This window comes from Empidonax traillii, unplaced genomic scaffold (genome assembly GCF_003031625.1).
Source record: "Empidonax traillii isolate 1590-97213 ecotype Southwest subspecies unplaced genomic scaffold, ASM303162v1 scaffold336:size770142, whole genome shotgun sequence".
In the NCBI taxonomy this organism is placed as follows: Eukaryota; Metazoa; Chordata; class Aves; order Passeriformes; family Tyrannidae; genus Empidonax; species Empidonax traillii.
The window spans coordinates 517119-543170 of record NW_020955529.1 but is presented as its reverse complement, the minus strand read 5'-3'; the positions used below and the strand labels follow the sequence as shown (position 1 = coordinate 543170).

Genomic DNA, 26052 nt, shown 5'->3' with positions numbered 1-26052 from the left:
AGCAAAACTCCCTTCAGAGCAAAAGTCTGTTGACGATACAGTTTCCCTCTAGGTGTGGATATAGAGCTGTTATGAAAATAATTTTTACACTAGCTTTGGGGATGAGACACAGAACAATTTTATATTTCTGTGTTGCCAGAAATCACATTTAAAATTTTGCTTCTTGGATGTGGTGCTGGTGACTTTCCAGCTCCATTCTCAAGGCAAACTACCATGACAAAAAATAAATCAGATTTTATATGGGAGTTCTCTTGACTAAGATTTTCTTCATGAATTTATAATATTATTTGATTTCTTAAAAAAAAAAAAAAAGGAAAAAAATAAGAGAGGCATAGAGAAAAGAAAACAAAGTAAAAGGAAAGAAATTTACTGTCAGAGACTAAATCATTGCAATGGTTTCTTGTGAATTCAAAACTATCATGATGAATCTCTGTACGAAAATTTTTTTTCCTTTCAACAATAATTAAAGGAGCATAATTCTCATATTTAGATGAAATATTGAGCCTTGGGAACAGAGGAAAGGTTTATGATGCAGTAATCAAGATGTGTGTATTGACTTGCAGAAATGAGGACAATGACTGTGCATTTTCCTAAGCAGTAGGCAGCAATTTCTGTGACTAATGGAGTAGTCTGTAAATTCAGCAATTGGAGTGTGTTCCTCCCAGCTTTACCTTGTAACTTCTGAAAGTTATGGCACTTTTATGCTTCTCTTTTACTTTCTTCTTATGCAGGGTTTGGGTGTCCTTTTGTTAATTCTTTTAATTATAATCTATTACAAAGAATCCCACAGAAATGTGAAGTGAATTTTCTCAAGGTGTTACTCAGTTGTAGTATCTGATTTAGTATCATAAAAGGATCCTTTTTTTTTCAGTCACAATTGAGTTTTCTTTCTCAAGGTGTCAAAATTTTTCTTTTACTTTGCTATCAATTAGGTGTGTATTGTACAGAAGAGAGACACCAAGAAAATGTATGCCATGAAATACATGAATAAACAGAAGTGCATTGAGAGAGATGAAGTTCGAAATGTTTTCCGGGAGCTACAGATAATGCAAGGCCTGGAACATCCCTTCCTAGTCAATCTATGGTAAGAAAACTTTTAAAATGCTATCAAGGATCTCTTGTTTTCTCCTTATTGCTGAATCGGTTCAGACTGTGAAAGTAAGGAAAGCTGAAAAGAGTAAAAGATTTTTGGTGACCCCTTTTGTTTAGTTATTAAGGTTTTGCAGAGGATTTCAATATTCATTAGTATTTTTAAGGTGCCTTTTTACATTGGAATATTTAAACATCATATTCATCTGTTCACTTCTGATTTAGTTTCTCTCCAGGTTGATACATCAGTGTGTGGAAATGTGTGTTCTGTCCAGCTTCATAATTTATTTTTGTCAATACCTGTCTTATAAAGCTGTAGAATATCAAAATTGATAATTCTAATAATTATTTTTTTTTTAGTTGATTCAGAGAAAATTCAAAACTGAATTACTTAAAAAAAATGGCTGTCATGGAACAACAGAAGAGCATCTTTTTGTCACTGGAATTTTTCATATTTTCCCTGTGCTTGGTCACATATAAATGTGAGAAAATTCTTATCTAAAAAAATGCAATGATTAGCTTCAACTACACCACCAGCTTAAAACATGCTGGCTTTTATGTTGTGAAAGTAGTAATGGGATGCAGATTTTTCCTACCTTATCTGAAAATTACCTATATAATTAAAAAAAATTAATTAAAGTAGAACCAAGGCTGGGGGGACATAAACCATTAAAATATGAAAATTGTTCAGTTTGTAAATTGTTTGGTTGGCTGCAGATGGTCACAATGCAAACAGACCTTCTGTTTTGTGAATTTTAGCTGTGTTACTAGATGTCATTCTCTAACCTACAGTGTTGTGCCTGTCCTTTATCTCACTCTTGACCTGTAAACGTTAAAAATTAGAACCTTTCATGAGTTAAAAGCCAAATTATGTTCTGTGTTGAGTGAACACAGCTTTAATATAATTGCAGTCATTTATAACAGCAAAGCATTTGAGCCCAAAATTGATTCCAAAAGGACCTAATCATATATATATATATATATATATATGTGCTCTCCACTTAACATGAATGATCATATTTGAGCTAATCTAATATCCTGCTGAAGACTTAAAGAAAAATACATAAACATTTTGATTCTAATACAAAACTTTCCCAGTATATTTTCCAAGGTTCCATCAACCTGTACTCTGGGGATTTCTTTAACAAAGACATGGTATGTCTGGGCTTAAGAGCCTGTGGATTCCTCTGTCATGTATTTGTCTAACATTTTTTGAAATCACACTAACTTTTTAACACACCATCTTTATAAAGAGGTGTGAAAGTCTCCACTGTGTAACTGAACACTGTACAGAAACAGTCACAAGTTATTGCCATCTACAAGATGAACATAACAGTGCTGAAGGACTAAGGAGCAAACGTTTTTTGTGAAACAAAAAGTATTTTAGATTTCAATTACTGAACTGATAATCAGATAAATATTCTTTATTGTTTTCTTTTTTCATGCCAAAGATTAAACTTGAAATAAGCAATACCTAAAAATGTATTAGATGTGATGATGATTTTTATTTGTCTTGCAATTCTAAGATACTGTCACAAGGTCTGAAGACTCAACAGTTAGATGTTTTTATGTCATATGTGCATATGAGAAATTGAGAAAATGAAAAAGAAATGTAGTACTCTAGAATTTACAAAATATTCAGGCAAAAAGGACACTATTCAAGATGCTCCCATGCACTGACGATGTTCTATATTTGATGTCTCTAGTAACGGCCAGAGCTGACCAATCTATCTAGGATACTTATTTGTTAGAATGACAGCTCTCATGGATAAGGCTTGAAATTTATCACTTGCATTAAAGCTTGTGACCCAGCTCAGCAGTCATCAGTCCTACCTCCCTGTGGCCAAGGTTAGTTTTCAGATCTGTGGTATGAAATAGAAGAACATGGAATGGTCTGAAGACTATCCAAAAGTAAATCAGTGCCCACATTGAGGGATAGCCCTGTGAAAACATGCAGTTTGCTTGTGCAGCCATTAAGCTCCTGATGCCTTAAGCATCTCTGTGCTTCCCACCCCGAAATACCCATGGAGATAACTCACCTTGGTTCTCCTTAGGGCCAAAGCACCAACACATAAAAGTACAGCTAAGCTAGTAGGTGAACAGCATCCAGGAACCCCAAATAACTCTTTCCCTATAGCAGACTCATAATATGTTTCTATAATAAGCCTTGCACAATTCTAAATGAATTTAAAATAGCTTCTGATTTATTTCTAGAGTGTCTACATTTGCAGACTGCAGTCGCATGTTTCAAACCTCTGAATGTTCTCTCTGAACTTTCACCTGAATTTCAAGGTGTTCTACACATTGTCTTCAAATAATGACTTTTGTTACTTTACTACCACAAGGGCAAAACACAACAATCATAAGAAATCCATGAATAATGTTCACATCTGTTCTATTAAAACTAAGCCATAGGAAGCTCTTAAACATATTAATTATATTAAATGTATTTAATAATTGAAACCACATTTTATTCTTTATATACTACCATGAAAAAGGGAATACTGCAAGTATGAATGGAATAGTCCTTAAATATGTTATTCCCAGAAATAACTTCTTAAAATAACAACATTTACATTGATTGTTGGTGAACTAGCATTCTGTTCAATGTATTTTTACTTGCAGTTTAGATGCAATAATAATTTGCATCAAATACATTTACGTTGTAGCTATAACTTACATTAGGTGATTAGCAGGAATCCATGAGCTTTCCTCTTATGAGTCAATTCCTGGCATACTAATGGAAGGAAATTGTTTAATCTGCATTTCTTCTATAGCAATTGCAGCTAGATTCACTTCATTTTTTGGAGCTAGATTTCTCTGTTCATTTCATTGATTGCACTGTAAATGTACAAACGGGCTGTAACAGGAGCTACTAATTCTACCTTATTTTGCAAACTGGAATATTAATTTAACAGGGAATAGCTATGTCATGATGTATAGGGAATAACGCAGCTGCAGTTTGTTTAAATGCCAAGTTTCTTTTGGCCTTGTCTGTGTTTCTAGGCTCTGTCACACTCTCTAAGAGTTCACATCAGTTTTCAGAAGTCCTGCCTGAGGTATGATTTTGGTAACTAAAACTCAGAAATCCGTCCAGCCTACTAATGTTAGTTGGCATGTTCCTGCTTAGTTGGGGTATCCCACTTTGCTTTCCTGAGGATATTCAGAAGTAATTTTTCTGAGAAGGTAAGTACAAACCTGCCACTGAGAGCACTGCTGCAGCCCTCACATCAGTAGACAGGCACTGACATTCTGTTCACTTAACTAAAATACAACTAACCGTCCTAGAGAAAATCAGAAATACAGTTATAGTCAGGACTCAGACAAGAAGTGGTTAACAGCCCTTCCAAAAAGGTTAAATTGTGATTCTTACATTGGATTGTAGTTGGATGAAAACCAAAACCAGACCTGGGATGAGGAACTTTATGAAAGTGTGTTTGCACAAACCACTTTGTGGGCTTGTGGTTAAACAGTCATGTAGTCTGTGAAGAAATGAGAATCCAACTGCCCATGTGGAAGGAGGCCTGGAGCTGATGTTTTCTGCTGTTCAGACAAACTGACTACTTGTCTACTAAAGCAAATGTAATGGTAGTGCCAATAGATTTGTTGATATCAATGTATTTATCTTGTTTGCCCCTTGCAATCTCATTGAGAAGTAATGCTCTGGCTCGATGACACTTCAAAAGTCTTTGGAAAAATCTACATTTCTCCATTTATTTGAAAGGAAAAGTAGGTCCTTATTTTGGTTGCATTGTTCCTTCCCCATGATTCCTCCTTCCCCTAATCCCCAGCTATAAGAAGTAAGACTTAAGCTTAGGTAAGTAGCCTAGGCCTGATCAGCTGTTCTTTGGTCTGGAAGGGACATATGTGATGAAAAAATCAGGTAATTTTATAGTAAAAAAACTTTTATTTTTCTCTAAGTATCGTTTTCTGTAAGAATTATTTCAGTGTCCTAGTTTGGTGTTGTTGGGGTTTTTTTGTTTTCTTTTTTGTTTTTTTTGTTTTGTTTTGGTTTTTTTACATTGGGGTGAATTGAAATGAAATTTTAGGTTTTTTAATTCAAAATGTCAAATCCTAAATCCATAATGAAAAGCATATTTGGAAGAAATTCTACCATGATCACTTTTTCATGAGTTTGTGGGACTATCCCTGACCAGAACTGCTGATTTTCAAAAGTTTATCATCTGGACTTCAAAAAAAAAATTAATATAGTGGTAAATCTCCCAACAATTGCTTGAACCAAAGCATAATAATCTATACTAACCAAGCATAATAATCTTTCTTTAAAAAATTACATCATCAAAAATAAAAGTTGGGAATTCAAGAAACATATTTGAAGACTGAAATGCCCTTTACTTTTTTGTGATGACTGTAAAAATAATGAGATACGCATATCAATCTATCATCAGTCAAATTCATGCAGAGAGAAAAAGAAGAGAAAAGAAGGTAAGCATTCTGTAGTGGGTAATTCTGCTGGCATCCATTAGTATCTACAGCATACACAAGAATACGGGACAGCTCACATAAAACAAAGGTAGCATCTCAACTCCAAAAGACCTGTACTAAAAGGCTTTTTGAGGCTCATGCGTCTTCGTGGAGCTTTATTAAATTTAACTTCACAGCCTCAACTTATAAATTACATTATTTGAAGTATAAACTGTCTTTCATAACATCTGACACAGGAAGGAATCATTCTTCTGCAAATGCTCATAATGGCTTTGAGGATAACTGTTTTTTCAGGAAGGGCTTGGGGTTGATTTATAACCTTCATTTTAGAAGTGAAATTGAATAAATGCTTAACGATATGTGAGCCTTGTAGCCAGTTTTATCACCATTAGAGGCATTTTGGTAATAGAGATTCCTTCTTGGAATGAAAAGCAGTCCTGTTTTTTATCAGATCTTTTTTTATGTCATGGGTATTTCAAGCACAGATGAATGAGCTGTAGAAATGTCAGTTGCTGACTTAGTCCCACCTTGAGACTACAACATTCCTGTCTAAGATCCAGCCTTTTATCCGTGTTTATCCTCCCCCAAATATCTGAGTGTCCCCTGGGCAAGATGAGTAGTGTTCCTGAAAGTATTCATATTTTAAATATCTTTCTCACAACGTGCATTAGGACTGAGTCAAGAGCCAGATTACTTCCTATGTGCCAATGCAGCTAGAATTTGGTATTACATGACTTGTCTTTGAACACGAGTAAATGTTTGAAGCCTCCACTGGCTGCTCTGAAAATAACATGCCTTATCAGAAAAGACACTTTTTTTTTTTTCCCCCCCAAACAAAATCGTGTATCAAAGCAGTTTCTCTGCTGATGTGGACAGAAAAATCTGAAAAAAATTTGGACTATTCCACAAAAGTTGTGAAACATTGAAGTGATCTTACTTTTAATAGCCTTGCTTAAAGATGTCATATATTTTTTAACTTATCAGAACTTTTTCTAAGTCAGCAGAGGGAGAAAGATAAAGATTTACCTTTGTCAGGTTACAGTTAATTTTCCGAGTGTAGACAAAACAATGTGTTTGATTTATTTAACAAGCCATGAAGAAGTGCTAACTGTATTCTCAATGTGGCTATGTATTGTGATGTATTTTTCTTTCTACTCATCAGTCTATGGAAACCATATGTATTTCATGACAGACCTACAGAAGTACATTACTGTTACCAGCTACAGTAAGACTAAGTTTCAAAGCCAATGAAAACTGGAACCAGTGAAGAACACACAAATATAGCAAAAGTGCCCATGCCTTTCTGAATTTACCTAATACCCCAACCTGTCTTTAAAAGAAAAATTGCATTATGTTTCTGGAAGGGAGCAATGGGGTTGTGGTCTTTCCTGTTGGGACCCAGGTTGGGTGTTTGCAACTGGCCTGACTGCCCCTTCAGCCTAGCTGTGGGTGGGGTATGAGCACCATCCCTGGGAAGCCACAGGTGCAGCCAGGTTGCTCCCAGTAGGTAGGCAGCTTGCTTGCTATCATTTTGGTTTTTGGAGCTGACCAGGCACAGACTTTTCTGTGCCATTTGGTGTCAGTGCTGGAGAAGAGTCACTGACATGTCCATTGATACAACATGCATTTCTTACTTCTTTTCTAAATTCAGTTAAGGTCAGGAACCCTAGGCCATGTGTCGTGGTTTAGGAATGGTATTCTCCAGTTTAGTGTTCCCATGAAACCACTCCAAACCATGCTCCACTCGTTCACTCCCTGCTCCCACTCCCCTGAAGGAGGCTGGAGAGGAGAAATGGAGGCACAAAAGGTAAAGATCACAGGTTGAGGTAAGAACAATTTACTGGAAACAGCAATGAGGTAAGAAAAAGAACTGTAACAGCAACAATATTCATAATAAAAGTTTACAGGGGAGGTGAATGATTGCACCACCACCCTACCCAGACAGGACTCCCCACCCCAGCAATGACAGGAGGTGCTACAGAATAACCTCCATGTCTTGGCCATGTCCCTCCTGGCTCCTGTAAAAATTAACCCTGTCCTGGCCAGAACTAGGACACCACATAATCCTGGGCCATTCTAGATATCCAGTGGGGTCTAAGTTTCTTTTCCAGGCAAGGAGAAATTGTAAATCAAGGGAGAAAAATATATTTAGTATCTTGCAAGGAGCTTAGATGGATGAACTCCTTTTGCTATACAGGGAGTAAAGGGTGAGTGCTTTCCTCAAATAGCTAGATCAGTTCATCACTGTATTAATGTAAATCTGGAATAGGTAAAGATATTGAAGTTTTATATCTAAGACTGAAAAAAAATTCTGTTCTCCAGAGGCTCAGAAGAGATAATGATGGAAGAAAAAGGGCAGGGAAAGGTGATGAGGCAGCAGGAAGTGTAGGATAATTGGAAGAAGAGAGTATAGAAAAGATTTGTCTTGAGTTGTAAATGTTCAGGATATTATTTCTAGCTGTGGAAATTACATTGGACTCAAAACTGCCAGCGGTAACCTCTGATGCTTGTGCTAAATGAATGTTAGATGTAACATCTTCACTGGCTGATGAATGCGAGATCCAACAGTTATTTATTTTTTTGTGCTGATTTTAAAAACCTAAGATAATAATTTTCAGTATTGGGACACTTTCTTGATAAATTTTTCTCTGGTGACTGATGAGAATCTGCTGTCACCTTGAAATATATATCTTTAGACTCTACTTTAATACATTCCTTATAAAAGCAGGAATTGGCCTTTGGCATAGTTTAAGTTTTGATCTTTTTTTGCATTAAAAACTGCTGCACAAGATATTTCATCTCCTGTGTGTTTCACTGCATCCTGGGACCTTTCTTAGGAGCATGTCTTCTGCATCATTCTTACTGAGAGATTTTATTTGCTGACCCATTATAAACTTTTCTCACACAAAGCTTGCATTGCAAGAGTAATTTTATTATAAATGTTGATAATTATCAAAATGCTGGGAAAAATATTCTATTTCTTTTTAACAATTTTCCTCTTTAGGCAAGTTCCTCTTAATAATTTGCAGTTGTTGTGTTGTTCTGCCTTCATGGGGGAATAGTGCTACACAAAGCAGATCCTCGTGAGCTTGGGGTTAACCTTGGCCATGTCTCAGGTTTGTGGTGTAGACAGTCACATTTTTGACAGGAATGGGTATTATTCGTTTTGGGGGGATGCAGAGCTCCAGTGCTGTGGCAGGAGTATTCATAGGAAAGCGTGAGAGGGGGGTTTCACTGCTCTCGCCTAATGAGATGTGAAATAAAGAAGAAGAGCGCTTACATATTGCTTCAAGTTGCTACTTTTGGCAAACAGTGCTTTCTTTTTTTTTCTTTTCCCCCTTTATTCTTTTCATTCTCTGCTTTAAAGGTTAAGAATGCCAAACAGGATAGCTAGAGTGTGTACTTAGGCAGATAACCAAGGTCTTGTAGGTAAAGTGATTCTTGTAATCAGTGACAGAGTAATGAGCACATCGTGCAAATCTACTGTTTTCAGTCAGGATCAATTCTTACCTGTGCTATGGAAACCGGAACTGCAATTAGCCTGTAAAGGCTCTGTAAAGGTAGGTTGTACAAAATGCAGCTCAGCACTGCATTAACAAAGCCCAGCTACTGTGTGACAGCTGTCAGAAGGCAAAACTGTCTTGGATGCGCTTGTAAAACCATCCAGAGAAGTAGGTGATCATTACGGAATAAAACAAAGCTCTTAACATTTTCACTGCAAAACTTAGATACTGAACAGATCACACAGATCTACAATTAGTCCAAATATGTTAAAGCTATTCTTGGACACTATAGGAGTAGTATGGCTTGGAAATTATTCTTATTTTCTTTTGAATATATTTGAGATTATAGTGATGCTGTTTTTAATCCAAACCAGATAAAACACATAGGCGAATTCCTTTTTATTTCTAACAGGTTGAAGTAAAAGTCAGGGCACAGATACTAAAAGCAAAACAAAAAAAACCCCAATGGAAATAACAAGAAATATTAAAACAGTGATAATAAAAGCAATATCAATTGTGTGCTTCAGGTAATATGTTAGCTCTCCAAGTCATAGTTCCTTTTTACTTCTGCGACAGTGTCAAGCATATTTGTCATGTTGCCAAATATTAAAAGCTGGAGAATTTTTTGCCAAATGTCCAAGAGGACATAACAGAAGCCAAAAGTCTGCCGATGTGGGTTTAAGATGTGTAAATAAATAACAATACAAAATCTGGAGTGCAAGGCAATTCAAAATTTTCAGTGTGAGAATTGAATCAAGCAGAATGGGTTTTAAATGGCAAATAGTGGGATTGAACCAAAGCAGGAAGTTCTGTAATGCGTTAATGTTGCCTGTGCCTCATTAAAATTTATCAAAGCTTTTATTCTTCTAAAAGTCACTACAGATTTTTAAAGCATAAATATGCTCTTAATTTATTTTGTTGAAAGAAAATTATATTTATTGTACATGTAAAGTGCAGTGAGAACCTGATACTAAGACTTCAGAAAATTATCAGTGTTATCCTGTTTCAAGATTAATGACAATGTTGCAGTGTACAGTTCTAATAAGAAGAGACTAACTCTCGTGTTTCATAAGTACATGACACTTAAAGGAGGATTAAAGGTTCCTTTTCTATGATGATGTACATTTTACAAATTACATCCTGACCAAGGAAAGGTCACGGGCTATGAAGGGGAGGACTGTTTAAATTCATCTGCAAAATGCATATGGCCAGGAGGAAAATTTCTTCTGCCCATCAAATTCTCTCTACCTTATCACCTATGTAAACTAGAATTTATCCAGGGTGCAGAGAGTAAATTCTTTCTTGCCAAAAGCTGAGGTGGTGGGTTTGAATCTTGTTGACAAATGAATAAGCAGAATAGAACAAAAATTATTCTTCTTCTTGACCATAACTTTCACATCCTCACCAACAGATGGGCTGGGAGAAGAATAAGAGGAAATAGGGATGCAGACAAAACTGATAATGAGCCTGGTGAGGGATGTGAACTGTGGGATGAAATGGGAAGACATTTTTCTCCTTCGGTGGGTACAAAATCTAACCTAATCAGAAAATGTAACCAATATTGGTGCATATGTCAGACTCCTCAAATCTGGACTTCCTTTACTGATATTTGCAAATAAACAAAACAGAAGAGAAACTCAGTTTTTATTTCTCATCTCTCCAGACCTCTGTGCATTCTGTTCTTTCTGTGGAAATGCCAATTTCTGCAACATTTTCTTAAAAGCATGCAAATATTTTGTTCATCTCGAACTAGAGAATTTGAAAGTCTCCCTTGAGGAGAATGTCCCTTAGTTGAAGAGAATATTCAAAACTTAAATATTCCTTCACAGAGAAAATAATTTAGTAATTGATAAATGATCAAATGACATGATAAAATTGAACAGCACATTCAATTCTATATGCGTTTAAAGGAATTTTAGGGTGTTAAGCCTCATAAGGCACTAAAAAAATATAGAGATATAATTTACAACTGACAATATTAACATCTGAGAGGGATAAAATATGCTGTACTGGTCTCAAGTGTTATCCTTTTCATTACTGTTCATCACTTAGTAAATTAGTAAAGTGGAAACAAGAATTTTGGTAGTAATGAAAAACTGGCTCTAGCCATTAGCATATAAAGGTATTAGAAGACTGATAACCCCGGCTTTAAAAAAACAGGCAATCATTGAAAATATCATGTAAGTATCTGGAATCACAGAGAGCAGCATGTCTTTGGAATTATCTCCGAGGTGGTCTCCTCCTGTATGTGTTCCATCAAGAAATGAACAGCTCTTCCTCCTCATAGCAAGTAAAAAGCTCTGTGACCACTGTCCACCTCAACAGCTTGGGGCAGCTAAACAACACAACAGGATTCAGTCAGAGTAACAGGGAAAAAATACTGCTATTATAACTTTTTGACCAATTTCAGTGCTGGATAAGCATTTGAACTTTTCTGCTGGCACTGCTCTGCCAGTGAGCTTGTATTTAGTTTTCACTGAAGTTCTTAAAAAAACTCCATGCTGCATATGTCTCTGTCCCTAATCAATCATGACAAGCTTTTTCCTGCTCAAAAAAGTCTGTCACGCACTTGTGACATACAGAGAAATTCTTGATCAAATGTGTCTCCTGGGTTTCCTCTGTGGCTGTATAAACCAAGTATTTTTTCACACTTCTGTCTTTCTCTCTGTTTTCTTTTTTCCTTTCTGTAAATAATTCAAGAGAATCTTATGACCTTTTCAGTGATCTTTTGATACACCAGCTTCAGGACACCCCATCGATAAATATGTGCTTTCCTTTGGTTCTTTCTTTAGCTGTATATTTAGTACAACTGATGTCACACACACAATAACTGCATAACTAGTGGCAATGCTTGATACTCCCAATTCAGATGAAATCTAAGTATTATAATTAGTATTATCACAACCTTTGACAAGTATAACCTGCTTTAATGACATCCTATATTCATTTTTCTGTAGCTGTTCTAATGAAGTTTCATTTCATATTACAGCAAATCTTTTTCTGTTTGCTTTTTTCTCTCTTACTCAGGAGGCAACTGAAAACTTATCATGTCATCAAGGGTCTTGTGCTCTCCTGGTATGTCTGTGCTCTTTCCCAGTGACAAGGGAAAAAGGACGCCCTCCAAACTGTTGTCCAGCTTCTGTTTAGGCAGGAAACCCTGGCTGAACAACACATTCTACAGCATTGCAGTCATGACTTGCTTTATAAGTTATAAAGCATAAGAAATTAAGGATGCTGTCAGTAGCTTCAGTCATGGAGCTGTCAGACACAATCAGGCTGGGGAGCAGTGCTGTACACAGGAAAGGGCAGGAGTCATGGCTGAGGCTCCCAGCCAAGCTGACAGCATGGGGCAGCGTGGGGAACCAGGGTCCCATCACTGCCACGGACAGGCAACTTGGTACCCATCAGCAGAAACTGATATGCCCTCTGCCCAAAGACTTTTTCCTCTTCTTAATCAGTTGTGTGTGAAGTATTTCAGTTTAACATCAGGAAGATGCTTTGTTTTATTCATTCATAACTCCCAGAAGGGGAGGATGTATAATTACAGGGAAATTAAATGATAGTGTCCAACCAGTATCTTCTTTCTTGAGACATGGAGGGTTTTGTTGCAGTCTAGAATTGGTTGTAGAGATGAATTCCTGTAACTATCTATTGATTAACCTGGGAAATAAAATATTACTCCTGTCTTACTTACTTGGAGAAATTGATTAAATAATGAATAAAAGGTTCCAGTTAAGCTTGCAGGACTTTCACCCATGTTATCTTCTATCCTTTTCAACATTCTCTATGAATACTAAATTTTTAATATGAAGTTGCGGCAGGACCATAAAAGCATCATGCATACCATTGCACCTGCACAGCCTTCCTCTAGGGACAAGACTAGAAAAGCAAGATGTGGAGGTTTGTAATTCTTTAAAGGTGGAGTCTTTGGGGAAAAAATCAGATCTGGAAGTAAAGTACAGAGGCATCACATTGCACATATGAATGAGGGATGGCAGGTGACGAAGTAGAGTTTAATAAAGATAGATCCTTCTTTCTCAACTATTTCTTTAGCATTCACTTACAGCCATCTTGTTGGTGTCTCCCTCTACCAATACCCATCCCTGAAGTCTCCTCTGAAGGCAACCCTTTGCATCTAAGCCAGGTTAATTCTTGATCTTACAAAGAAATTGCCAGGTTCCAGAGATTAAATGAAAGAGCACTTCAAAATGGTGTTTTCTGCCTTAAATTTGCCCCTCAAAATATCTCATCTTGCGGATGGGCGGTGAAAGGGACTCTCTTTTCTCTATCTCAGACTTCTGACTTATTTATCTTTTTATATATTTTTATAGAAATACACTTCTTTGGAGCAGAAATCCTTTAATTATGTATTCAAAAAGCATGTTGCATGTGCTGCCATAATGTTACAAAGTACTGCCCAATGCATTTGCTGTACAGAAGAAGAATGGGACATTAATTAGGTTCCATTGTTTCTTTGCTTTTAATTTAATGTGGGTTTCCATGGCAACAAAGAGAGACAAATCAGTCAAAGCCAATAGTTTAAACTGACAATTTGCATTCTGGTCACTAGCCTTAAAAGTGTGATGTACATTTAAATAAGTGTTTGGTCACATGTTATACTGCTGTGTCTTCATTTAGAGCAGTCTTCTGTAAAATTGTAAACTATTATGAGGTGATCTGCAATTTCAATTCTCTGCTATTTACAGAATATTCTATTCAAATCCAATCAGGGTTTTTAATCCTAACTAATGTAGTAATAGTAGAAATAAAACCAGAGTAGGAGCTGTTATGCTGTAGCCTAACTGCAAAGAGCAAAAATATGAAGTCATTGAAAATTTTCTTATATGCTGATAGACAAGGAATTAATTTTAATAGTCTCTTGCTGTCAAATGAATCTGATTTAGGTCTACAGAATGTGTCAGTCTTCTCCAAAATGTTCAGCTGATTTTGTGTAAACAGTGTTTTGCACCTTAAAATACTACATCTTTCTTTGTGTGTGATGGAAAACACTGACATATTTTTTTTTAAATACACACATGCAGAATAATTCCTCCTATTTGCAGCTGTCTTTCTGGAGCATCAGGATCTGTGAGTACATGTCCCATAATACCTACAAAAGGGATTAAACATGAGGTGTTGCATTTGTGCCTCATTGACCAGAGAAATTCTTGATTTTTCTGAAAGAAATTTGAAGCAGCAGAACCTTCAAAATACAAAAGCTGGGGTATGATACCTGCAGGGCAGTTATCACATTTTATGACAACTTGAGAAAAAGTGCCCAATTCATCTATTCAACATGTTCATTTGAAAAATACTTAGTAGCAGCTAGGGAGAGCTGGCTGAACAGTCTGTGACTTGATTATTAGTGGTGTGTAGATGATAAGATAATGAAAGTTGCATGCTACCCCCCCTCCCCAAACACCCTCAGCCCCACTCTGAGTCCTTCTAAATGTTATTTGAAGGATATTATGAAGGCCCAAGCAACTGATTGCACTACATCTTATAGAGGAAAAGGTACACACCCACTCTGCTAGGCATAGGTGCTAGGCATAACAAATGAGATTTTGTACCTTATACCATTTTCTGCATACAGGACAGATCATATTCCAAATGGCAGAAAACTGCAGAAATTAAAATCCCAAAGTACAAACAGCTGAAAGATAAAAACTCTGGAAGGGGTTTGAGTGGTGAAAGGAGGACCTGCTTGTTTAGTTTGTTTTTTTTCAAAGGAACGCAAACATTGGAAACAACTGAGGTGGAAGAGAAGACAAGCCATGCCCAGCATTCTTAAGACAAATGGTCTCACAAAATAGAGATGGATGTTATAAACTTCTGTTGAATAAGTAATAAGTGGACTGGAGTAATTGGTTGCTGTTATTACTTGTGTTTAAGGAAAAATAACAGAGAAAAAATTATTTATTTAAATTCTGCCTTTGACAGCTAAAAGGTCTGCCTTGTACAAGAAAGGTTTGCTTGGGCACACCTGTTACTTCTGCTAACATTTTAGGAAAGCAAATCACTGGCTGCTGAAGAAAACAAGGCACTTGTAAAGCCTGAGGATGGCTGTATGGATGAGCTAGCTCTGTGAAAAAGAAAACCCTGAAAGTGGGTTTGATGTGTAAAGATGTGATGAGAGTGAAAAGAATCACAAATGAAAGCCCAAACTGAACCTCCTGATACAGGATGTGTTGGAAATTAGGTCATTACAAAAATGAATGGGAGTCTGATTACAGTGGTGACAGCCTGCATTCAAAGAGAAGGTATTACAGAGATGTGTTGGAGACTGGTTCAGTATTTGTGGGGATACTCAAAACCCTTCCCTTTGGCTTGGTTTATTTTAGAGTAATTCTGCCTGTCCCTCTATGTAATGCTGATATAATCTGAGTACAGACGAATTGAAAGCAGAAATAATAACAGTGAGAATGGCAATGGGGCTTTCTGGAAAAGAGTAAGCGAACTGGGTTAGCCCTGGGTGGGTGGCAGGTGCCCACTAAAGCCACTCTATCACTGCCCTCCTCAGCTGGGCAGCTGACAGAAAATAGAAAAGGCTCATGGGTTGAGATAAGGGCAGGGAGAGATCACACACCTGTAACAGTCATGGTCAAAACAGACTCAACCTGGAGAAATGAGTTTAATTTGTTGCCAATCAAATTGAATTAGGGCAATGAAGAATAAACCTAAATCTTAAAACAATTTCCCTCCCCCCGCCCCCCTTCTTCCCAGGCTGAACTTCACTTCTGATTTCTCTACCCACTTCCCCCCAGCAGTGCAAGGGGATGGGGAATGGGGGTTGTGATCAGTTCATCACATGTTGTCTCTGCCACTCTTTGCTCATCAGAAGAAGGAATCCTCATACTCTTCCCCTGCTATTCCAGAGGTGCTACCACCATCACTGATGGGCTGTGAGTCCATCTTGGAGCTGGCTGGCATTGGCCTTATTGGACATAGTGGAAGTTTCTCTCAGGAGCCACTTCTGCGGCCCCCCTGCTACCAAAACCTTGCCATGCAAACCCCATACAATAAGTCTTGGAGATGAAGGACGGATTAACTTTTTATCTGTAAAGGAGTACAGAAAGATATCAGGAATCCTCTTCTGCTGCATCTAGGAGAATGACCTGCAAAGGATATGGTAGTGTGGTTCATCAATGAAACTAGCACAGAAAAGCACAAGCCTTGGGGCAGAAAAAAAATTGAATGGGGCAGAAGCCTTTGCAAAGAAGTAAATACAATTCTAGCAACTTTGAAGTTAGACAAGGTATATCAGAGACCAGTGCTACAGGGGCTCAGAGAAATGGAAATGCATCACATATAAACCAGGAGCATATTTACTATGAGGAGCAATTGCACTGCAAAAGGAAAGAAGTATGCCCAAACAGTTGGGAAGCAGCAGATACTTAAGTACTCTGAAGAAGAAGCTCTTTGCCCCTGAAAGAGCCGAAGTGTTATGGTAACTTGAGAACAGGAACAATCATAATTCCAGTAAATGGTGCCTTCCCCTGCAGTAAAGCTGTTTTGGCCTCTGACATAAACTAGTGTAAATATCTCTTAAAGGCTATTTTGTCTCGACTCCTTTCTTGTTTGCCAAAAAGAAGAGAGAAAAAAGGACAGCATAAAATGCTTTGTGAAATGTACCCATGCCAGCCACTTCAACAGCTCCTAATGCTTGCAAAGGCTGCTGGCAAGAAGGGCTTCTGTAACAGCACCCTCTGGGATGGGGCAGGCAGGTAGGGGGACTGAGAGATCTCTTCTGTAGGAAGAAAAAAACTTCTTGGCTTTGGTTGTATAACTGAGGAGCAGGGTGTAGCTGAAGTCTAGCTCTGGTAAAAAAACCTGAGGATTCCGTGCTGAAAAATGGCTAACAGGTGAAACAGTGTTTTTTGCTTTTAAAAAAAGCTTTTATCTGCCTTTTTTCCTTTGCTTTCCAAAGTATGTAGACCGTCCCAACTCGTATTTCCCACGAGATCTACTTATCAAGGCACCTCACCAACTCACAGAAAAGAAACACCTTAGGCAGATGGGTTCAGTTTGTGTAAAATGTAGGGAGGACTCCTCTTGTAGGTGAGGTTGCTAGTTTGTTTGTCTTTTAAAGTCTTATTGCAAGGCAAAAGATGCTGTAAATCTGCCTTGTACTTTTCTGAATTCTTATGCTAATAAATGTATCCCATTCTTCACTTTGGAAAGAAAGTTTTCTATCTGGATTGGTAATGCAAATATCCTTCTGCACTGAATAAACATAAAATTCTTTCCAGGACCTTGAGAAAGCTTAAGTATTTGGAGTTCTTTTTTGTCTTTCGAGTTTGTAGCTATCTTACCATCTCAGTTGCAGTGGTCTGTTTCGCAGATGAGCTTTTTTGAGCTAAAAATTCAGGTCAAGATAGCATCTCTTGCCTAAAAAAATGTGAAGGGAAAAGATGGCCAGTATCTGAAAGTGCTGGAACAGCAGAGCTCAAAGATTCAAGGTTTTGATTTCCTGTAGCTTAGATGGTCGTCTGGAACCCATGGGCTCTTTAGTTCAGATCAATTTTGATGGAGAATCAACTGAGATAACCTAACCTGGGATGTATTGGCCGTATTACAGAAAATTAAATTGATCACAAAGAGGTAAATGAATTTATCCATGGCACAGGAGTGTCAGTTATTTTTGGAGAAAGATGAAAAATTTTTGCAACCAACAGTCAATAGCTAAAACATCTGACTGCGTTTTATTAAGTGCTTTCAGGTTGTGTCTGTATTAGCAAAGAGCACATGCTTGCCTTCTAGGAGTGGACTTCTAGATTAAAGCAATGGTTGCTCAGGTTTTAAGACCTGTGCTATGTTCATTTCAGGGTGCTTTGCTTCAGTTTGGGTTTGTGAACTGGGACCAGGGTGGTGTGCACTAGGTATGTTTCTAAAGGTCATCTTCTAGTTGCTTCCAGAATTAATGGCCTTCAAGAAGCAAAACTGCTCTGAAAAATGTATTGGAACACAGTAACTGGTCTGTGGGGGGGAAAAAAGCACCTCAGAAGTATGCTTCTCATCTAAACAGAAGTGTTAATTTAGATACATTTTTCTGATATCTCCTGGATGCCACTAATTCTAAATATAAGTATTGAGCTTCAGGCTTATGCCACTTAGGAGGCATTCAAAATCTAAACTGTAACGTCTCACTTAGAGGCTAAAATCATGAGCCTGTTATAACACATGAAATTCACAGAGCTCTTCCAGAGGACACTCTGCTGTCCAAAGGACCACAGATATATTGCACAAAAAGCTGATGTAGGCTTGTGTGTACAAAGCTTTACTGGCAGGATCCATAACTGATGCCATACATTGACTTCAGAGATACTGGAGAAAGCTGGAGCACAGGGGTGGGAGTGTGGGAAGGAAAACAAGAGGAAAAGTAGAGAAAGGGGGGGAAAAATCAGTGGTGGTCAGCTGAGAGAAGTGGTAAGGCCTCAAATGTGCACCTTTAACAGTGCAGAGGTGGGAATTTTATAGCTTTCATTAGAACTCCCTCACACTCCCTGTCAGTTGTTTTTGCTTATGATGGCATTAGCACGCACTGCACTTCTTCAGGTGCATGTCTTGTACGCCGACTGGCTAAGCTCTGTACATGCACAGTGTTAGTTAATATCTTGGGGTATGTAGATGATTATGCACTATGTTGCCTCCAGGTCTGTAAAGTTACAAACTAGAAGCTGCAAGGGGAATGTGAAGAGTTACAGACTAAAGGCTACAAGGCCAATCCACAAACACTGTGTTGAAGGATCTGGCAATGCAGCTCCACGAAGGCAAAGACACTTGAGGTGGTTTCTCTTGGGGAAAAGGTCCTGCCCCAGTGCCTTTGCAGCATCCAAGTAAAAGAGTGGGCTACATACTTGGAAATGAAAAGTCTTTCCTCAGTATTAAAATATTTAAAGCACCTAAGGCACCATGCAACAAGTATTTTGGAATAGGTATTCAAGGACCAGGTTCAGAGCAGTGGAAAGCTTTAACCCTCATTAAGCAGAAAGCAACCCACAGTTCACACTGTAGATAATTTTCTCTTTGGCATTTCAGACATCCACTACTGATTTAAATGTCATTGTGTTCAGCAAAGTCTGCTGCTAATTGCTAGCCTTAAAGATCCACATTATATTGGTTCCAACACTGTGTAATATTATTTGATCAATATTTTATCGTAGTGGCTTCTTTAAAGGCAGAACCATTGATTTTAGTTGTTAAAGATGGAGGACTGTCATAATTCAACAACAGTAATTACCTCATAGTAATTAGAACTAGGTGTGTGGTAATAAGCAAAGATGGTAGAATAAAAAAATGATAGATTGAGGTTTTTGTAATTAAAATTGCTAATGGTGACTCATAAACAGCAGCTGAAAGAGAGGAAATGAAAAATGCATGTGTGGCACTTTCATAAGCCAGATCTGTTTCTGCTTAAACAGGAAGCAACCAGGTTATTTGAACAATGTTTATGTTTCAGAGAAGTAAGGAGCCAGCTGTAGAAGGAGCTGGTACCTGTCCATCCTCCAGTGAAGCGTGTGTCTGTCTAATGAAGCTGCCTAAACTCTCCTTTCAACTGAAGTTCTTATCCACATAAGAGAAGAGAAGGATACATCTGTAATGAAAAAATTATTTATCTCTGATGTAGATAAAAGGTCAGGAGCTGGCTGTGGAGAGAGGAATCATTATTTACCCTTCATCTAGAGAGGAAGGGTAGAAGTTCCCCTATCTTTGAATTTCTTCAGTATCAGTGCTCTCACATGCACTGTCAATGCATTAGTGGCATTTACCTTTCCTCTAGGTGTATATTCTTTTCTGGGAATACCACCCTGCTCCCAAATTTTTGAAGAGTATCATAAGGAAAATATACCTTAAGGGTTATTTTGTCTCAATTTCCACAGCACTGGAAGACACATATCTATGGAATAAAGATGAAAATTTCTTCCACTTCAGGAAGAGGTTCTTGAGATCCAGTGAATTTACTACTGACAGTTTAGCAACTGTAATTTTTGTCTCACACTTAAAGTTGTGAACAGAACAGAATGAACTTAAATATGACAGACTTTTTTTTTTTTTTTTTTTTGCTGAAGTCTCTGCTGTTTCAAACCCTATAGAAATTTCCATGGAGAATGAGTGTGAAATTATTTCATTCAGTTGTGACAGTACTTTTACTGCAATTAGCAGCATTCATCCCTCAGTGAAGGAAAGGATTACAGCAGGTTAAAGGCAAGAAATTACCAGACATAGCTATTATATATTTTGGGGTTTATTTTGTGTTCTATTTGTATGGATGAGAAGATTTGCATGAAGCCTGAATTATATCACCAGATTTATACCAGTGTAATTTTCTGAGTTAATAAGGCCACTCTAATTTTTGTTCATAGTCCTTAATATTCATTCTAATCTCTCTTTCCTCAGGATGAAAATCTGAAAGCATAGCTTCTCACAGAGACAGAGCTTCTATGTGTTTAAAAACCTGTTCCTTCCTTATACTTTTCTTCTTCCTGTATACCTCTTGGATGTTGATTACAAAGTAATTAAAATTTCTTGCTGTGGAAGCAAAGGTTTTACTCAGAATGACATTGGTACCTGTCACCACAGAGCTCTTCTCCATTTTCAATAGGTTCTGAAACTTTTTGGCTGGGAATTCACAAAGTTCAAAGTTGTGAAAGGCACAAACCTCTCTTGTGTGCCATTACTTGGAGCCTCAGCTCATCCAATTGTAACTGATTCATTCTCTAGAACTGGCAACTTTCTGCCTTCCTACCTTCCATTTTCCTTCCTCTCCCTGCCTGCCTTTTATTTGTTACCTGATCTTTATTTGTTTATCTTTCAGCTGTTTGCTTCTACTACTCTTCCTTTCTAATAAAATACTATTTTCAATTTATTGACATCAACTAGTTAACTGGCCTTTTGAGGTAAATGAAAGCAGCACCAATATTACTATCCATTCTTGCATTACTTTTATTGCTAATGTACATCCATTTGTATTATTAATGTAATATTTTCTGGAATTAAGGAAATATAACCTCCCTTTCCCGAAGCTGAAAATATCTTGCTGCCCATATATCATCCTGTTATGCGTATTTCCTAAATATGGATGACTAAAGAGGTTGCAAGAGGTCAACAGTCAGTTCTACTGCTAGCAAAGAGTCATTGAATGCAGGTACAAGAAAAAAGTTCCAATATCTGAGACATCATTATATCTATTTTTGAGGATCCATCACTGTTCTGTTTTATGGGTTGTTTCTATGGTTGAGTCCAAGGTACTGTGCACATGTGTGGACTGTTGTTTCTGACTGTCCTTGATTTGTAGTTAGCACATGGTCTCTGATATCTACATATTTCCCTGCCTTCTTTTTTCCATTTAGAGTACTAGAAGCAACATTTCACAGATATTAGGTGTTTTTTTAATGTAATCAGGTTTTATTTTGGTTAAAACTTTCTGATGGTTGGTTGTTTTTTTTTTTTCTATTTAGGCCAGTGCTGTGGGTGTCTCAGGAATATTTAAGTGATCAAAATAGATATAAACAGGAGGGGAAAAAGTTTATTCTGTCGTGAATGTAAGAGAAATGTGTCCCATAAGAGGAGCATACAAGGATTCTTTGATATCTAAATGGAAAACAACATCTGAAATACTCGGCTGAGTAAAATAAACAATAAATTGACCAAATTAACATTCTCAGGTTTGATATTACCAATATTCCACTGTATGCATGAAGGCTTTAAGGCTGTAGATGTGTCCTGGGAATAAAATTGGGTCCTTTGAGTTAGGCTGTCAGTAACACAGATTATGATAAATGCATGGAAGTTATCAAAGTGTCTAAACGATTTGTCTGCAGCAAACTCTAAACAGATTCAGATTTTAAAACTGATACATCATTGTCAGTATATATATTTCATTCTATGGCAAAATGATCTCTAAAATCTTCAGATCAGTGACTAGCTGGCAGTGAAGCTTCAGGCAATCTTTTTATGAGGAGAAAGAATTGACAACCCTTCCAGTAATAAAGTGTTAGGTCAAAGTTAATGTGAATGTTGCACACTAAGATGTTCATTCTTTCCTTGCATTAATGCTTCACTAAGAACACAGTGCTGCATTAGAGCAGCTTAATAATACCAAACCACCTCCAAAGAGTCAATGGTGCTTTCTTATGACTTATTTAATTTCTTTTCCTGGGTGCTACTGCAATGATACTCTTCATTTTCCTCTAGTAAGACCATACTGGTTTTGAGACACTGTAATTTCTACTCTTATGCTCAAATACCTGATTTTGAAGACTTTGTCATACTATTGTTTCATTATTTTTGTACTTTTCAGTAATTTTAATGTTTATTTAGTAAATATTTCTGTAGGTCTCTTGAAATTCATTAAAGTTAGAAAACAGTATCACTTTAAAAATGGTCATTGATATTATTATTACATATTTATATATAAAATATTACAACATAGCCTGTATCACACAATTTTATATAATAACATATATAATATTCTGAAATATTATCTATTCAGTAAAGAAAATGTTTCTATAGTGAAAATTTGTTTAATATATAACGTCAGAGTAAGTACTTGGATAGAACTGGATGGGTCAGGGTAATTTCTGATTAACTCTGTAATTATATAAGGACAATACTAAGAGGAAAGGGGCTACACTGCTTTAATTAAACTGCTGGGGTATGGTGTTTTTTTCAGGAATCCCACAGGAAAGCTTTGTCATAATTGCTTGTGCTGTTCTTGTGAAGTCTGCCCTAAAGCATTTTGTGCTGATCACAAATATCCATAGTGCTGGCAAAGTCACAACAGCCAAATATGTTAGTCCTTTCCAAATGCATGTTCTGGAGTAACTGCTCAAAAGATTTTTTGGGATCGAGTTGGTTGCAGTCATGGTATTGTGGTTATGTGATCTGTCTCTGAGATGGAATATCTTTGGTGTTCAGTCACCAAGTATTGACCACATGGTGATCTGAGGGAGGGGGTCATTCTTCAAGTCAGCTCATTTTCTGTTTCCTTTCAGGAAAGGGTCACTATGCTCTAGAAATCTTTTAACTTTAAGAAACTGTAAGTCAAATGTCTTTTTTCTAGTGCAGCAAATCTATTTTTAGTAATGGTAAAAGAACAGTATTTTATGTCTCACCATAAAACAAACTACTGATATGGGTCCACTTATTTTATTTTGCCTGTAATTTTGGATCCTGAAAAATGGACAAGCTATCATTAGAAACTATTTGTTAAACCTTCATCCAAAAAGCCTTCAACCCAACAGTAGAACATAAAATATTCCCAGACAGTCACACCCCCTCTACTCTGCTGAGAAAAAAAAGCATAGGGTACCATCCTACAAATGACAAAATGTGGTAGAAGGGAGAGCAGAGCATTAGCTGTGCTCGCAGTTGCTGTTTTTGTAATTTCTTTTTACTAGACAGATTCACAATTTTGTTATCTTCTTCAATCTCTTAATGGAAAAGGTAAATATATTTCTTGAGGTTAGATCTATTTCTTTTCCAAAAGAAAGAAAAAATCAGTGAGAAATAATGAAAGTGAAATGTGGATGTTTCGTCAGATTTTTGCTAGTTTACAAGATTGAAAAAACTTCAATAATTTTAGTATGTTGTACCACCAGTCAAAATGATTCATATGTGTTTCTTCTCAAAGCATTTCACTGAATTCAGTCCCAAACAAGAAAAGACTTTAACATCTTCAGATTACATATTAGATGAAAAGCCCATTTTTCAAAAGTAATATTGCTTAGTCGTTCCTCAGACAACATTTATTTCTTCTGTATTTAAATTTGTATCCCTACACCATTGATTTCAAATTTTTCTTTCATCAAAAAAAAAAAAAAAAAAAAAAATATCCCAGCCTGTGTCAAAAACTGTTCTGATGCAGGATGTGGTTCTGAACCAAACTAAAAGGGTAATGTAATCACAGCTTCTGTTAGGAGCTTGTTTGTTTGCTAGTCATTCAAATATAAACATAAAGGAAACAGGAGCAAAAGTTCCTTTATATGTATTTTAATTATAATCCTAGCTCAGTACTGTGACAAGTTTGCTTTTTAGAAATGAAAAGTTAATGACCCATGTAATTAATAAATTAAATGGTTTTACTCACTTTGCACATGTTTCCTTACAAATTTAATCAGAAATGGAGAAGCTTGTTTAATCGTGGAATGTCTTGTTGAAATGGATGTTTATCAGTCTCCAAAATGTAATATTTGCTGTCAAAGCTTCCACACAAAACGTGTGCATATTTGGCTATCAATGGAAGAAGTTGTATCTAAGCAGCCTCTTAATTAGTATTTTATCACATCTCTTCTCAGACAGTGTTTGTCTGGAAATGAGCTATTGCTATACAGGGTGTGAAGGTGTTATAATTAATTTTTTTAAAGGAAGAATGAGAATGTCATATTCTCACTGGGGAGGTATGTGACCCACAGACCACCCCTCTCCCTCAGGAGCCAGCAGTTGTAGCAGTGGTTTGAAAGATGTCCTTGTCTATTGCTGATATTCCCTTTGTTAAGCAACTCCTTTGGTAAAAGTTTAGAGATTTTACTCTGATGTTGAGTGTAAAAAACAGGTGGATAGGGTTACTAACTCTTACTGTCATTTCAATTTTTTCACTTAATTTAGCTTTTCTCAAGGTTTCTGTCCTTTGGAGCAGCAGGAAGAGGAGGGTAAGGTGAAATCTTACAGATAAGTCCATCAATGTCTGTTTAGGCTTCAGAAGTCAGGGTGTTGGTCATATAGTCTCAGCTTGGACCTTTAGCATACAGAAAGCATACAATTACATTGCCTGATGCAGTGCAGTCTGATGCAGGCAGTTTACTTCAGTGAAAGTTAGTGGGTTTCTGAATGTTTCTTGTTAGTCAGTTATAAGTTTAGGATAGCTGATTTTAGCAGTCAGCATTTGTCAGATTGGTCTAAATTTTCTCATAAAAAGCAGCTTCAGCTGTGGATTTGGAGAGAAAATTTAACCAGAAAACATTATTGATGTTTTTGCTATACATAGCTAACTTCTGGGAAGACCAATTTGTCCGAAATGGTCTTTGCTTCTTATCTTCTCTTTATTAATTACATATTGATAATAAAGTTTCACATATTATAAATCATGGTAGCAGGGTTTTCTCGAGGTCTTAAAATCTACAAATTGCAGGTATAGGGAGAATAATGTAATAAAAATTATCTATTCTGTTTTCTTTATGGCAGCCAGAACTCAAAAATAGACATTGATTTGCTCCTTTTTGGTTTAGATTATCTTGGTTAGTTTTTCTGTTTATTTTTAAGAGGTCTGTGTTTTTGCAAAAAGGGAAATTAAAATTTTCAGGGAAGGATAAACACCCTTGTGTTCAGTTTTCACATCCTGTAGCAAAAATCCAATGTCACTGATATTCTAGGAGAGGGTTTTTTAAGAAACAAACTAAAATAAGATACTTCTAATCATTAGGCAAGTACCATAAAGTTCTTACAAGACCTTCAATTTTAATTATTTTAAGCTGGTTTGTACACACCAGAGAACTCTCTGCATTTTTTGGTGAATGTCAGCTAATGTGTGAACTCAATTTGTTTTAATGCATGGAAGCTAATTTATATAGTCTAATACAGGTTATCAATCTCAATAAATGAAAGCCTGAGTAAAATTCTTTTGACTTCTATTGTGCAGCGGGTTATAAGAGATAACCCACTGGTTATTTCAATATCTAAAATATATGCGTAGTCCAAAAAGAAAATAGGGCCTACATGGATAATTATTGCATCTGTAATGGAGAAAGTAAGAAGCTGGGCATCTAGGATGTTCTGTTTTCCTCTTGCACAACTCTTTAAATTGTAATGAGTCTGGGAAGTGATTTATCACAATCAGAATTGGTTGAATTCTGAGGTTTAACCCACAAGAGATTGTGCTAATGCATTTGTATAGAAAACCTGACCATTTTTATTGACTGGAGGCTTTAGGATGTAGGGAAGTGCTTTGTTTTGGAGACAAATTGAACTGTTTTAATGTCTTGCTTACAAAATTTAAAAATCCTCTGACAAACATTAT

At 36.8% G+C, this 26052-nt stretch overlaps 1 protein-coding gene across 1 annotated transcript in view; it reads left to right on the top strand.

Moving 5' to 3' along the window:
• The window catches only part of STK32B (serine/threonine kinase 32B), a 176947-nt gene that overhangs the window by 38266 nt on the left and 112629 nt on the right, over nucleotides 1–26052 (top strand). Inside the window, exon 3 of the mRNA XM_027891979.1 lies at nucleotides 933–1084. Coding sequence (XP_027747780.1) covers nucleotides 933–1084 — 152 coding nt within the window. The remainder of the gene's footprint in view (nucleotides 1–932; nucleotides 1085–26052) is intronic.